Below are 16,653 nucleotides of genomic sequence, written 5' to 3'. Positions count from 1 at the left end.
CTGGGTTCTAGATGATTTTCAAGTTGATTGTGCTGATACTAATTCAAGCTCTAATGACAATCTTAAATTGCCTTGCAGATTTTACCAGAGGGACAATATTATCCTTGATACCTGCAGCTCCCAAGACCTTAGCCAGACTGGATGGATTGAAAATATTCCAGGTCAAGTAACACAATTCATACTGCAAAGATCAAAATTATTCCAAGGTCTAGATGATTTTCAAGTTGATAAAGAAGATAGCAATTCAAGCTGTAATGACAATCTGAAATTGCCTTACATGTTTTACCAAAGCAGCAATATTATCCTTGAGTACCTGCAGCTCCCAAGACCTTAGCTAGGCTGGGTGGATTGAAAACATTCCAACTCAAGTAACTCATTTTGAGGTGTTACTTGACTCATTTTTGATAATTTTCCATGTTGATAGAGCAGAAGAATGGCCTAGTACATTTTGATTCCCCATCAAACACTGTTCCTGCAGAATTGTCTCTACCAGTGCACTTGCATCTGAGCTCTAATAAGGCCAGATATGGTTAAGGCTACTAGGCTGCAAAAACAGTGATACCCTTTTGTTATTTATGTGTTATATATAAATAACTGCCAATATTAACAGTAAACCCAAACAGTTCTAGTATTGAACCCTCTTAAGGTAATTAAGGTTGCTTATACAACACAAATCACATTGCCTAAGAACAAAGAAGGAGAAATTCTAGACAAGAGCTTTTTTCTACCATAGAAAGTTCTTGAGTTAAGGGAATAAAACTTTCAGGAATGTCTCCAAAGCCTTAACTCTGCCTGGGAAGGTCTTGTGAAGTATTTATCCCCTCTTAAAGGGTATCAACTTTTGATGTACTTTGGCAAACTTTCAGGAATGGGGCTATAGCACACAAGACACAGTGAAAGTGTTTTGAGTCTCAAAAGTTCACTGAGTCAAAATTTACTTTCCTAGAGGTTTTGGGAAAATATGTCTTAAATTAAAAAAAAAAAAATGGGAAAATGGGAAAATGTGTCTTAAATTAAAAAAAAAATCTTGTATGGCTTAAAATCCTACTAATAACTTTTGAATTTTGTTTTCAAAATAAAAAAGTCAAAGAAAAGCCAACACAAACCAAAATCAAGGAAAATGTATTTCATCCAAGACTAAGCAATGTATATATCTATTCTATACAATTTTGTAATCCTTAGAAAATGGGATAATTTACAACTTTGTAATACCTCAGGATTTAGCAAAGCTAAATTCTGAGGCATGGTTTAGGCTCTGGAAACATTTTTGAAATTTTCATTCACCCAACTCAACTACTTCTCAAGATAGCAAAAATATCCTCATCTAGAATTCTACCAGTCCCAATTTATAAGGTCTTAGAGAATTGGGGAAATTGTGTTTTTTAATTTAGTGTTTTCTCTTTATAATTCTAATTTAGCTTAACATTCTACTTAAATCATTGGAATTGTATTTCTAAACCTTGAGTCAAAGAAAAGTAGTTTACAATCAAAATATTTTTTACAATTCTTTTCCAAGGTTAAGACATGTCTGTCTTCTATTCAATTTTATAGCCCTTAGAAATAGGATAGGAGTTGTGGTTGGATCCTGGAAACAACTTCCTGGGCATATATAGACTCCCAATTCATTTATGACAGTTTCATTCTCCTAATGCGATTATATTCCAAGATGGCAAAAACCTCTCATCTAGTCTCATTCCCCAACTTGGGCCTTTTCTACTGACTGACCAAATTGTAAAATTGCCAACTGGATTGAAAACTTGCTGTTCTGCTCATAATCCAGATAATGAAAATGTTGTTCTACTGACAATTGGGTTTGTGAGCTCATAGTAGATTGTGAACTACTGTATACTTGAAATGGGTATTTTTTAATTTAATTGTTGGTTTTGTCCTTTCAGGGGCTGGTTTTATAAAGTTTACTGTACTACAGTTTTAATTAAACAATTCAGTTCTATGAACGTCTTTGTTCCATTGATGATTGGAACAAAGCATGAAATTTCTTCATCTCATTTTAAGAACATGATTCATCATCAGAAAATGCCTTTAAACTGATTGCCATCATAGCAAAAAGCCTCTCATCTAGCATTTTGCACTGAGTTTGTTATCTTATTCTCAGATAGACATTATAAATTAATGAACAAAAGCAAAACACAAGATCAACTAAATCAGCAAACTTTTCTATAAAACCCAGGCTTTAGATGGGGGGAGAAGGTTGCGACTCAGTTAAATTATGACCAGCCCTGATACAATTCATTAAAAATATAACAAAAATTAATTGGAATATGATGCAATAAAAAGGATTTCTTTAATATCCTGTTATGACACAAATTGTTATGTCTTTATGGGGATGTTAGGACAGCTTTTATGCCTTTTTAAAAACCTGGAAGTATATAGTTTGTTTTGAATTATCTTACCACACCTTGATATTTTCATATATATATATATATATATATATATATATATATATATATATATATATATATATATATATATATATATATATATATATATATATATATATATATATATATATATATATATATATATATATATATATATATATATATATATATATATATATATATATATATATATATATATATATATATATATATATATATATATATATATATATATATATATATATATATATATATATATATATATATATATATATATATATATATATATATATATATATATATATATATATATATATATATGAAAATATCAAGGTGTGGTAAGATAATTCAAAACAAACTATATACTTCCAGGTTTTTAAAAAGGCATAAAAGCTGTCCTAACATCCCCATAAAGACATAACAATTTGTGTCATAACATTTGTGTCATATATATATATATATATATATATATATATATATATATATATATATATATATATATATATATATATATATATATATATATATATATATACTGAAAGTATCTAGATATATTTTTCACTTAGTTCAATATGCCCTGAAAGTTTCAGCCTAATATACTTAGCCATTGTTGATATACTGTTGATGAGCCTTCTTGACAGCTTGGATGCATATAGTGTCTTTTGATTTTATTCAACATCCCTCCATTATTCCCTGTAGTTTTATACTTAATGCCTTCAGTCTCTCTTGAGTAACTGTAGATACACCTTTTCGACAACATGAATGCATATAGTGTCTTTAGTTTTAGTTCAATAACCTGTGAGCCCAGCTTCCTATTTCCAGACAAACAATGAACACGGTTATAGATCCAAGGAAGAAACTGAAAACCATCCAACCAACTGCTGAAGCCAAAAAAGGACTTGTTGGAAGAAATTTGCCAAAGGAAGATACAAAAAAAAAGTAATGTTTCTGTTATAAATGTTTGCTTGTGCATCACTAGAAATAAGGCAAGATGACTTGTGACAAAATAATATACTATGGGCTCTAATCTGTTCTTTAAAAGACCATGCTAGTACCTAGCTATCAAATCACTATATTTAAAGGTAGATCCCAGATAGTTTTTACATTCCAAGAGAATGTAGCATATTAAGAAAGAATATCATTCAGGAAAAATTGATAGATAGTAATAGGAGCAAAAGTAACCAGTAAACTTCTATTGCGAAATTCTATTTTATAACAATTAAGCCTCGGCACTGTTTATGATTTTATTTCTGTTTTTGTTTTTATCTAACTTGTCTCTGTTTTCATTTTTCAAAAAAAAAACAAAAAAAAAAACAGGTCATCTCTTCCTGTCGGACATGTTTCTGTATCTGTTCTTTTTTTTAAACTGTTTTTTTTCCGTTTCTGTTTTTTTTTTTTTTTTTTTTTTTTTTTTTTTTTTTTTACTTTTCATTTTACGGAACACTTGCGTTTGCACTATTGTCTAGCAGATAAGTCAGCGAACTTTTGTGCTGCTATCTGACAGCGAAAGGCTGGAGTATCTGAATAACAGAAAAAGAAAAGAAACAAGTCAAGTGTGGTCTTGAATAACATGGAATAAATGATCCAGAGAAGCAAAAGGTTAAATGTAAGCTTGAACTTGAATTGTTGCGAATAAACTCAGGTGATCAGAAATAGTTAGCCACCTTAGTTCTGAAGTGAGCTGAACTTCCTTAAGTAGTTTTTCTACATTCATAAAACAAAAATTCATGGTAAAGCTGCCAGACCACTCTCATCCAAAAATATGTGTTCTTCTGAGTAATTGATGCGTAACTAGGTATCAATAAGAAGACAAAAAATGGATTTATTTAGGCACCTTTTTTTAAATTCTTACACTCTTTTCGAATATTTTTTATTAAAGAAAAGCCTTGAAACACAAAAGCCATTCTAAAAATCGATTTTCTATCTTCCATTTGTACCCGCTCATGCGTCAGTCCCTCGGAAAAACAACAAATTTCATCAATCATCTTGAGAATGTTGAAAAAATGAAAGTATCTGTTTCTCCATTGCCAGTACCACGTGAAACAAATAATTTAATGAGGAATCCTAAAATTGCTGTTCTTCATACAGAAAAGGATTCGCTTTTCTGAAAATGAGAAGTTGGAAGAACTGTACAAGATCCAAAGAAGTTCTGGCAATATCTCAAGGAAATGAGTTATTTGACAATGGTGGTATGCCTGGACTTGTTAAAACTTTGACCGATAGTCTGCTCCCTCGATCTACTCATACAGTCAAGAGACACGTATTTCAAGCAGAGAAAAATAAGTTTGTGAAAGCAGATATAAGAGAGCAAAAAAAAGTATTGTTGACCTTTGACTGTTCGTCCTACACAGTAGGGGGGTACCTGGAAGTAACTGTGCACCACCCCAAACAAGTAAGTGGACAATGGGCCGTCCAGAGTTGCATATTACGCTTTCTAACACCGCATATGAAATATATGACTGATGAATTGGAAGAAGTAAGTGCGTGTTACGAGTGGGCCGAAACTACATTTGACTCTGGAGGCAGCACTAGAGACATAGTGTCAGTTTCAATAAATGCTGCGCTGCAGAAGTTGCGCAAAACCCTGAACCTACTGAAAAAATCGAATGTCCAACATGACATATTTGAAGAGCTTTGTAAAGACATAGGACTGAGTGGTCATGTACCTCATGACATGAAAGTTCGCTGGAATAGCACACAAACCATTGGAGGGAACTCTGGAGGGAGGATTAGATCCTCCCTCCAAAGAAAGTCTGCCCTTCAGAAATTATATGACCCTAATATTTGAGATATTAAGATCAGAGAACTGGAACTGTCCGAGCAGGAATGGTTGATTCTTCAGAGCATATCTAGTTGTTTGTGGTCTTTTGAAGAGGCAACAGAAAGCAGGTCTCCTGTTTTTGACGGACCCGTTTCTATTTCTTTTAGTTTTTTTTCCATCTTTTTTTTTCGTTTCTGTTTTTTTGAAAAAAGGAAACAGTACCGATGCTTAATAACAGTGACAACCTTTATTGTAAAATAGAATTCAGTTCTTTTTTCTTTTTTTTTTTTTTCTTTTTTTTTATAAAAAGAAAAATTCTTTACCCACAGCATTAAAATATTTAAGATTAAATTATCAATATTTGGTCTGAAATTTTGAAAGAGAGTTGACTACTACCTGTAGGGCTACAATACACCTGCAATATATTTTATCTATACTAGTTTCTGTGCTTTTTTTTCTATTTTATGTCTGATTTTACTAAAAATCCTGTAAACAGTCTTACCAAAATTGCTGTTACGAAAGTGACAATTTTAAACTGAGCGTCTTCATTTATAAAAAAAGGGATAAGTTTCAGTACTGTGTGCTCAAACGCAGAGAGAAAGTAAAGATGAAGATATAGTCTTTCTAGCATAAAGTCTTCTTAGATTTGAAACATTCTAAGGTTTCAGCTAAAACCTTCGATTACTCAGTTCAATATTATATCTTATCGTTTTTTTTACTTCAATTTTATTACTATTTTACTCTGCCTCTAATAATAAAACTTGTGTCAATATTGCTCAAAGTCAAGAGTATATTAAAGTGTTTTAGAAAGATATGGTTCTTTCCGTATATTGACATTTCCTAAATGAAATCTGTCCTCCAACAGAAAGATCAATTTAGAGGAACAAAAGGCTACCTCAAACAGTAGGCTTATTAAATTGCACAAACTTTAAATTTTAATTGTCTGGGTACCACATGCTGTAGAAAGACTACTTCCAAATGTTGGTTCGTATAATGCAGAAATTTCCAAAGCTAACATTTTGAGTTCGTGGTATTATTTGTGTCAGTAATACATTGAACTTTAATAAGTATTATGTATTTGTACAGTTTAGTTATCAACTATTGCGATTTCTATCCAGATGGGTGTCGGTGCGAAGTTTACTTCCTCAAAGTGGCAGGACTAATTGGTTTGAATTATTTCATTTAAATAATACAGTGAGTAGCATCTGATGTTAGTTTTCTCTAGAGTTATCTTCTGATACATGGTTAGAAACACGGGTTCTACGCTTAAAGGAGAAGAGCTCAGATCAGAAATAATAAATAAATAAAAAATAAACTTGTTTTCAAAATGGACTGAAAAGTAGAAATTTTTTTCTAGAAACTATGAATATAAATGAAAGTGAAGGGCGCAAAACGGACTTGGCTTTACATAACATTACCATGGGACCAACCTTTGCTTAGTTTGCCCATTGGCAAACTAAGAAAATTTTGCCAATTGTTTAAATTTTTTTTTTTGCAATCATTGTTTGCAATTGGCTCATTGTTTACATGCAGGATTTATCATTGGGAAAAGGGGAAATATTTGATCCTGGGTGTATCTGAACAGCCTAAGGGCATTAAGATGAAACCTTGGAGAATATTGAGCTAAATCAAAAGAAACAATATGTATTCAAGTTATCAAAAGGCCTATCTGCAATGTCTTAGGAACAGGTAAAGGTATTAACTTGAAACTTTCAGGATCACTACTACTCTTGCTACTATTGTGGCTGCAAATGAGACTGGTTGTGACTACTTGAACTGCAACAATTTACAACTGTGACTGTGACAGTTCGCAACTGCTACTTCATCTAATTGCGACTACTTCAGGGAATGTTGAACTTTGAAACTCGGATGTTGAAAAAACATCGTTTGATTTTTTGATACTTTGCTGAAACTTTGATGTTGAAAAAAAATTGATATTGAAATGGGGAATCTTGAAAAACTTGTAACTTTGGCAATAAAAAACGAACGGAAATTAATTTAAAAAAAGCTCTCCAAAAATGGAGTTTTTCAAAGTTTGTAAAGAGCCATATTGAACTTCAGACCTGCAGAAATAAATTCCTAGAATAATTCAAACTCGAAATGGCCAGAAAATACTATTAAAGATTAAATGAAACCAAAACGAACAGAAACTAAATAAACAATCATGACATACAAACATACAACAGGTACTAACATATATGAATAAATAAATCTTAAAACAAGTAAAACTTAAATTGAATATGCAAATCAAACTTAAAGCGAGCAAAAATCACTACAAACAAGAGGTTTGCTACTGCGTCGTTTGCGCTTTATTGAAAGCGAATTATATTACAACTAATTCATTTTATACTTGATAATGATCAATAGTATCTTAAACTGCTGCGCTCTGAGTAATTAGTGTCATTATGAATGAAATATTCAGTTTAAATTTATTACTTCTCTCCAAAGACTGTTGACACATGTAGTTTTCAATAAAACGTAAATGACGCAGTATGCTTTAGACTTTACAGTTAGGGAAAGGGGCCAAACTCTTGTTTGTAGTGATTTTCGTTCGTTTTGTTCGCTTTTTATTTAGGTGATGCCTAAGTAAATATAGTAAATTAAAGATAAGATGATAAAATTATGTATGCTTCTTGCGCCTAAAACCTCAAAGATAACAGGAATACTTAAACGAAGGGTCTGATTTCCCATCCCCTCAGCTTGGCCCAAAGGATTCTTTCGCAAAAAAGAGCTTGTCTTTGCTTCTGTGCCCCCGCCTTGGAAAACCATCAATATTCCCCATGGAGTTCGCCTTGTCAGAGACATGTTCAGTTCTTCTAATTATGAGGCCTAGAGAACGTAGCTGCACATTACAGCAATATTCTGAGTTGTTTTCTGCAAAGTTAATGTACTATCTATAGCGTTTACTCTACTTTTGCTTAACCATACTTCGTTTTTTAGGACAAGTAAGAATATCAGAGTTTGTGAGGATGGCATCCCAACTAAAAAGAAGATTGGAAAACAGAAGAATAACCAGAATGATGTCAAATCAGAAGGTACTCAAACAGAACATGTAATGGTCTTGGATTTAGCTGAAACAATGACCTCTGGTATGTTATATTTAATTTTTGTTAAAATTTTAGTCATCTAAATCATTCGTAGTCTTCAAAAAATGTCTTATTCAGTATGTCATCATTTTGTGTTTTCATTTAGTTTTCGGTACCATATTTATTTTACCTTTTTTCTTTTTTTTGCAAATTAAGGAGGTAGGAATTGTATGTGGGCTTAATTTGAATATAAAATCCGATTGTATAGGTGTTCGGGCTATACAAATAGACTAAGTTGTTTGTCTGTATTGGTACAATTAAGTTATCAACTATTGCGATCTCTATCCAAATTGATGTCAGTGTGCAATTTATTTCCTCAAATTGGTAAGACTAATTGGTTTGAATTGCTTCATTGAACTAATACAGTAAGTAGCAATTGATTTTGGTTTTCTCTACATTTAGCTTCTGACCTGTAGGTAGTAACCCAGGTCCTACCCTAAAGGAGAGGAGCTTAGATCAGAACTAATAAATAAGGAAATAAAAAGAATTTAATTCGTTTTCAAAATTAATCAAAAAGTAGAAAATAATTTTTTTTTTCTCGAGAACCTATGAATATAAGTGAAAACGAAAGGCGCAAAACGGGTTGGTTTACGTAACAATACCAGGGCACCGAGCTTTGCCTAATAAAGCGAATTTTAGACATAAATAACGGTGTCCGGCATGTCAATTCTAGCAAATGGGTGACTTTCCTCCTGTGGATAGCCGGTTGGATCGTTTTCAATTTGCTTACCTTGCCTCCTCAAAGAAGGACGAGGGCCATTCTTTCTCTCTATGGAGTAGTTAAACATAGCAATATTGAGATATTTGTGGCTGAAAAATCGCCCCTTCTAAGCTTGAGAATTATTTATGAGATGATTTTTGCTGCTTAAAAGAACCACGTACCTACCTAAGCAGGAGTTTTTAACCTTGAAATGGTAAATATTCAGGGTGTCAATTGTATAAACCTAAGCTTGAGAATTATTTATGAGATGATTTTTGCTGCTTAAAAGAGCCATGTACCTACCTAAGCAGGATTTTTTAACCTTGAAATGGTAGACATTCAGGGTGTCAATTATATAAACCTAAGCTTGAGAATTATTTATGAGATGATTTATGCTGCTTAAAAGAGCCACGTACCTACCTAAGCAGGATTTTTTAACCTTGAAATGGTAAATATTGAGGGTGTCAATAATATAAACCTAAGCTTGAGAATTATTTATGAGATGATTTTTGCTGCTTAAAAGAGCCACGTACCTACCTAAGCAGGATTTTTTAACCTTGAAATGGTAAATATTCAGGGTGTCAATAATATAAACCTAGCTTCAAGGCATATCCGATACGAGGCATAAGAAAGAGAAAAAACTCTTGGGATTACTTTTTTTCGAGCACCAGAGTAAAAGTATTTTCTCCCCTTCGCCCAACGTAAAATTTAAGTCCCCCCTAAAAAAAACTTTCAGAGAAGTTTCAACTCGATCTCCAAGCCATGAGACAAAATAGGGTACACTTACAAAAATGTGTCAACATATCATAAATACTCGCATGACCTCACGTTCCCATTGTATAACGTTACGCATTTATATTTCAAATTAAAGATTAGTAATTGGTTGTGAGTTAAGGATGCTTAAGAATTACTTAGATAGATTGTGGAACTCGAGGAAACCAGAAATTTTCTTTTTATCTTGAAGATCGTCTTCTTATTTGTTTTTATATTTGGCTGAGGATTCTTCATCGATTGTTCACAAGACTGCTGTTGGAGTTCTTGAGATATATCCCCTAAGATCTCTTTTATTTGCTGTTTTAATTAGATCTCTTTTATTTGTTATTAACATTGATAATTATTTCCATTTAGTGCTTTGGCATATTAACACAAAACGCCCTGCAAGTTTTTTCAACTGAAAGTAAGGAGCAACATTAGAACTTGAAACAAGCAAAAATTATGCTGTACATAAGGGGGGCTGCCCTTTCCTCAACCTTTCGCTCTTCAGGCTAATTTTTTTTTCTTTTAGTCCCAATTTATTAAGTTTTGCTGTTTGTCTCAATTCCTTAAGAACGACCGCTCAAGCACCAAAGCCGTTTAACTGGAATACGGAGTATATTCAAAGCAGCATAAAATATTAAAAAATACAATATGGTAAAATGTTCGTTATGGTGTAAGATTTAGAGTAATGGACCAAGGGTGTGAGGAGGGACAGACCCCCTCACAAACAAAATGATTTCTGTTTGTTTTAAGTTTTAATGTTGCTCCTTGTTTTCACTTGAAAAAACTTTTTTTTCTTTAATTTCAGATTGTTCTTCAAACCATGAAACTTAAATATAAACAATTTCATTTTAGCTATCTTGTCTAGAAGAATCTGAACAGGAGGAAAACGTATATCAAAAAGGTGGGTTTTCAAAAAAAAATGAATAAAATAAAGCTGTGTCAATTTAAAAACAGGTTTGCTGTATTTATACAATTCTATTTCAGAGTCAACACCGCCAGAATATTACGTATTACTTGCCGAGCAGCGCCGGGTTGCTCTCGAGAAAACCTTAGAAGAAAACATGAACTTGCATAATATTATCCGTCAGTTGCGAGACGACTTAAAGGTAGCTGAAGAAGAACTAGTTATTTTGAGGCCTTTTGAGAGGGTTGCAGAAGACTATAAGAAGCTTTTAGAGGTAAGAAAATTTTCTGGTTTAATATTGATTTGGTTTGTTTTTACCCAATATAAGGGTTCTCTCTCCTTTTGAGATAGTTGCAGAAGACTATAAGCAGCTTTAGAGGTAACTAGTTCTCTTGTTTAATATTGACTTGGTTTGTTTTTAACCCATATAAGGGTTTCTCTCTCTCCCTCTCTCTTTTTCTTTCTATCTCTTTCTCTTTCTCTGTCTCTATCCCCCCTCTCTCCCTGTCTCTGTTTCTCTCGACATCACTACTCTCCGAAAGCATCCTGAAGTCCTTCAAAGATTACTTTTCATCTTCAGCATTTTGAGAAGACTAGTGATTCTCCATGGAAATAAAGTAATAGTCCTTTTATACTTACAGTTTAAAGGCAGCACATTAGAAACATGAAGAATATCGCATTGTACGTGCGCTTTTAATTCGCTAATTTTGTTTTCTTTTTTCACTATTCATTTCAACTTGAATATAATTCGGAATGAAGCGTTTTGTATCATTGAGCCTCATAAGTCCAGGATGTCGCTTTATTTGTTTGTTTTTGTTAAGTAATATAGAAAGAGAATAATTTCTGTTGTGGTACTTGGTTTAAATTGTTAATTTAAGACATTAAAATCATTTTAGCTTAATTTGTAATATCAGAAATGTCGAAACAGCTGGCCAAATAATAACTAAAGATATGTATCAGCTTTTTTCAATGACGAACTGAAGTAAAATATTCAAGATAAGTAATCACTTTCTTTTTCCCCCTCTTTATATTCGGGGTCAAACTTTGGATGCAGATTCTACTGGGACTGTACAGTCCAAAAATAAAACTAGCTCTGGCGGTTAAGGGGGAAAGGAAATACAAAATTTTAAATGAAGGATGGTTTTGAACAGTGTGAAAAAAAAAATCAATTTTGTTCGAAAATTTGCCATTGAAATGGTATTCTAACCTATCACCACTCTATCCTCGGGAGTACCGAAGGATTAGTCTTGTTGACTAATCTTGGTAAAATTTGGAATTCTCCTACGATTTTTTTTTTTTTTTTTGAAAATTAAGATGTCAAACGAATTAGAGCTTTGTTCCTGTTAAGGCGGGGGTAGAATATTCAACCAAAGGGACAATAGGTTATTTCATCACACCCTTTTTTTAAAGGAGCCTGGCATTTGGCAAAGCGACATCAATAAAATGAAACAAGACACGCGCTGTTCCTTTGATACGGCTGTTGAAGCGATGATAACTAATTATTTGGTTAGATGGATGTATTCCTTCTGTTAGCTAACTGTAGTTGCGAACAACCTGGAGGCTAGGTAAATCTACGTATTCTCGAAGGGACTTCTCACATCTCTGTACTGATATTTGAGTTTCCTTTTGCATGGCAATTTGATACAAGAAACATTGGTTTATTATCAAGCCACTGTGTAATCACAAGAGCCTTGTCCTCCCTCACGAAGCTGAATGAAGTGCCTCTTCCCAGGCCCTTTAGCTGCTTCTCAATTTTCACTGCGGCACCTTCTAGTTGATTCTTCAGTATCGTACCCGTTGCATTTACCTTTCAATCTGAGAACTCTCCTGGCAGTCAAAATAAAGCACCAGTAAAAATAAAAGCACGAGCCTTCGCTCACATTCTGCGTGAGTTGCAGTACACCAACGTTCCTCGCATATCCTGAAATCATAAACCAAACCCCAAGCTCCAGGCAACACGAAGTTCCTTAGTCTAAGGGGCTATGGGTTTACTTGGAAAGTACTGTTTGAGACTACTTCTTCGAGCAAACGGGATGATCTAATTGTCGATGCTAAAAACAGTTCCCTTTCTAGGCTCAATCAATGTTGGCGAACAGCGCCCTGTAGGGGCCTGACTTTCCATAGACGGTTGGTCAGTTTTCTTATGGTTGCACGTCATCGTACACGAGGAACATGAGATTTTTTGAGTCCGAAAAAATCGGTTGCGAGACATTTTTTCCACAAATCACAGGAACTTTAAACTTTTGGCTCCAGTACATATGAATCCTTGGCAATTTTAGATTATTCATAATGATAGACAAACCAAAAAACACTTTCCGTTCAGAAGTCAACATAGGAGAGATTTGTTGTGTTTTTTTTTTCGACAGTGATAATTCAGTGCAAATGTCTTTTGTCAGAATATTGTCAGGAAAATAGTCGAGGAACTACTGATACAGTTTCTATTCACTTCTTGGCGCAGAGGTATATTTAGAGCTCGTTGGCGAATATTCGAAGGTATCGTTTAACAAAGACGATAGCGTCCATTTGTTCAAAGGGTGGCGTTCTTTACTCGTCCTTGTTGCTCCTGTATCGGTATTTGGCTCATCTTGGGTGCTATAGGCTTGTAGATCTTCCTATCCATCATAAAAAAAACGTTGAAGTCAGCGATGATTGAAGATTCAAGAACAGGCTCTTGCCCTCCTTCCTGAGTATCTGATGTGTGTTCTGCATCCATTACAGCAAACGGAGTACTCCATGACGGAGCTGATACTTCATCTTCACGTTCCTCCAGAGCACTGAGGTCACTATCGTCAATCAGGAAAATTGCTTCTTGGACTGAAATTGCAAAAAGAAGAAACGATATACCGAAAATTCAGACCAAATAGAACCAGATTATCAAGCTTAGAAAAAATTGACCAGCAACAAAGAACACCTGGGGGTGCATGTCAGCTATAAACGGAAAATGTAAAAAAAAATAAATAAAAGCAAAGCAAAAGGAATTTTTAAGTGCTTTTGAATTTATCCAGTAAGTTAAAGATTCATAGTGTACATGACTTGCTCCACGATTATTTTTTAATTAATCACAATTAATTTTGATATTTCTCAGGCAAAACTGAAATCAACTATATATGAAGAAAAAAAGAGTTTCACTATTTATTTACCTATGTAGGACGGCTTTTTCTGTCAGTTATTTTATTTTATTTTTATTTTAATTTTTTTGTTATCCCTCAGCAGATAACAGTTTCACTTTCTAAGAACAATTTCACTTCTACTTCAGGGAACAAATAATCTATTTTAGACCACAAATTTAGTTGTACCTAACCAAAAATATAATATAATTAATATAATTGGAATACTTTAATTCTTGGATTACATTTTATAATAGAATTTTCGTTGGCAGCGCTATTGCGTTGCCTAGGAAACTTCAATGAATCAGGTTGTCAAAAGGGCGTATCTGCAACATCTCAGGAATGGCTTAGAGTATTAAGTTGAAACTTTTAGGGGATGTTGAATTAACCAAAAGCACTAAGTGCATCCTACTGCTACTACTAAGCCTGGAGGTATTAAGGTGAAACTTCCAGGTATTGTTGAGTGGATGTTTAATTAAATCAAAACACACTGTGTGCATTCACGTTTTCAAAAAGACGAATCAGCAAAATCTCAGGAAGGACTTAGAGTATTAAGTTGAAAGTTTCAGGACATGTTGAGGGGGATGTTTAACTGACCAAAAAGCACTGTGTGAACGGATTATAGTATCTAGTTTCAGCTTTCAGGATACTTTTAGGGTGATGTTGAACTAACCAAAAGGCAATATATGCATTCTGCTGCTACTACTACTATTACTATAGCTAAGGGTATTAAGGTGAAACTTTCAGGGAATGATAAGGAGGAATTCTAGGCCCTAAGATATCAAGTTTAAACTTTCAGGGCATGTTATGAGGGACGTTGGACTGCGCAAAAGACGCTATGTGCGTACTAGAGTAGAGTAGAATAGAGTAGAGTAGAATATTTTTATTTATAACACGTACATAAATAAATGTCACAAAACAGCGCACATGCCTGGTGGCATACTTTAGCGCTGAAAATATTGCCAACGAAAATACACAGCCATTTTCTAACTAAATTTTACAACAACGAAAAAGAAAATCCCAATGAAAAAAATGCTTTGCATGTCATAAGATATTTCTTCACCAGTCTTAGAAAATGTCGCTTGTTGCTACATTCTCGAACTGATGCAGGAATTGAGTTCCAGATTTTTGGGCCAATGTGACGGATGCTGAATCCCGCTCTCGATGTCGGGCGAATTTCGCACGAAAAGTCTGAACGATGCGTAGTATGATAATTATGAAATTGAGAATTAGTTGAGAAAATGCCGGAGAAATTTACAGGTAAATTACTATATTGATAATCATGACAAATACTAGAGATAGAAATTAAATGAAATTGGTCCAAAGAGAAAATTCCTGAAGTCCCATATAGGTGTCTAACTGAAGTTCTGCAATCAATATTAAAAAGAATCCTCATTGCTTTATTCTGAAGTATTTGAAGAGATTTGAAAACAGACGGAAAGGTAGATGCCCAAACCGAAATGCAATAGAGAAAATATGGGTGGACAAAAGAATAATAAATAGATTTTAGAATAGCTTTAGGAAAAAAGTGACAAAGACGAGTTAGCATGCCAATATTTCGGTAAGTTTTTAACGACAGTGTTTTTACATATTTATGAAACGACAAATTTTCATCCAAAATAATCCCAAGATATTTGAACTGATCCACCCGTCTTAATTCAAGACCATTCAAAAAAAGAGAGAAGGTATCTGACACTACTGATCTAGTTCGCGAAAATAACATATACTGGCATTTTTTTCATTAAGATCTTGTAAATTCCTTGAATACCAATCAGATACAGTTAATAACGTGCTTCCAAGGTTCTGGAAAAGAACTGATAGGTCCCGGTGAGAAGCAAAAATTACTACATCATCAGCAAACATCATAATTTTACAAAGAGGCAAAACTTCTGGCAAATCATTTATAAAAAGAATAAATAGAATAGGCCAGAGAACAGAGCCCTGAGGCACTTCGGAACAGAGATCACGAGATTTATCAACACAATCTAGTCGTCTCCCGGAAAGGTAAGATGCAAAAAATTTAATAGCTTGCGTTGAAAACCATGAGACTTTAGTTTAGAAAGAAGCAACGGATGATTTACACTGTCAGACACCTTGTCGACATCAAGAAAAATTGCCAACGCGTGTTGACCATCATCTAGTGAATCATTAATATTTAGTAAAAGCTCATGAATTGCCAGTTCAGCTGACCTTACTTTTATAAAACCATATTAAGACTTGTGTAATATCTTACTATAAAATAAATATTTTGTAATTGACTGTTTGCAAATTTTTCCAAAATTTTGCTGAAAATCGAAAGTCGAAAAATACCTCTATAATCTGAAGGGTCAGTTGAACTCCCAGCTTTAGGTAATGCTATAACATTTGCTTTTTTTAAAAGTTCAGGAAAAACCCCATGCATAAGTGATAAATTAAAAATATGTGCTAACAAAGGTGAAATAATTGACGCTGCTCGCTTTCCAGTAAGAGCCGAAAATCCATATGTATCATTGGAATAACTGCATTTAATATTCAAAACAACCTATTCGATCTCATGAGGGCTAGTTTCAGAAAAAGAAAACAAATTATCTGCATTTTTCTCATTAACTGGAACAAAGGTAGAATTTAGTCGCGTATTTATAGTCGATTCAAGTCAATAACCAGCATAACTAAAACAATCTCAAAAAGTATTTAAAATTTCATTGGGCTCTATAACATTTTCCCCATTTAAAACAAGGCAATTAACACTAGTATTCTTACGACTATGAGGACGTATCTTTTCATTTATCAATTGCCATGTTTTTCTCATAGCCTATTTATACTCAAAAAATTTCTCTTTATAATATTTTCTCTTCTCATGTCTGATAATTTAATTTAACTTATTCATATAAACTCTTAATTATTCAAACGGCTCAGGTGTCTGTAATTTTAAATAATTCTTAAATTTTCTATTTTTAT

At 33.4% G+C, this 16,653-nt stretch overlaps 1 protein-coding gene across 1 annotated transcript; it reads left to right on the top strand.

Annotated features, from left to right (window-relative positions):
* Nucleotides 1-349: 349 nt before the first annotated feature.
* Nucleotides 350-13,113, top strand: geminin (geminin DNA replication inhibitor). Its single transcript, XM_089095975.1, has 5 exons — nucleotides 350-368; nucleotides 3,222-3,338; nucleotides 8,101-8,249; nucleotides 10,690-10,883; nucleotides 13,006-13,113. The coding sequence occupies exons 2-5, from the start codon at nucleotides 3,229-3,231 to the stop codon at nucleotides 13,111-13,113; spliced, it is 561 nt and encodes a 186-aa protein (XP_088952101.1). The 5' UTR covers nucleotides 350-368; nucleotides 3,222-3,228.
* Nucleotides 13,114-16,653: the final 3,540 nt, after the last annotated feature.

The sequence above is a fragment of the Artemia sp. Qi Xiang Cuo genome, chromosome 10 (assembly GCF_049724085.1).
Source record: "Artemia sp. Qi Xiang Cuo chromosome 10, ASM4972408v1, whole genome shotgun sequence".
Classification (NCBI taxonomy): Eukaryota; Metazoa; Arthropoda; class Branchiopoda; order Anostraca; family Artemiidae; genus Artemia; species Artemia sp. Qi Xiang Cuo.
Note: the sequence above shows the minus strand (reverse complement) of the source record. Positions and strands in the feature narration are given on the sequence as shown.

Excerpts from the sequence above, each read along its gene's own strand:
- geminin (XM_089095975.1), top strand. The coding sequence starts at position 3,229 with ATGAACACGGTTATAGATCCAAGGAAGAAACTGAAAACCATCCAACCA. Across the intron at positions 8,250-10,689 it reads AGCTGAAACAATGACCTCTG|AGTCAACACCGCCAGAATAT; the intron begins GTATGTTATATT and ends ATTCTATTTCAG. Across the intron at positions 10,884-13,005 it reads ACTATAAGAAGCTTTTAGAG|AATATTGTCAGGAAAATAGT; the intron begins GTAAGAAAATTT and ends GTCTTTTGTCAG.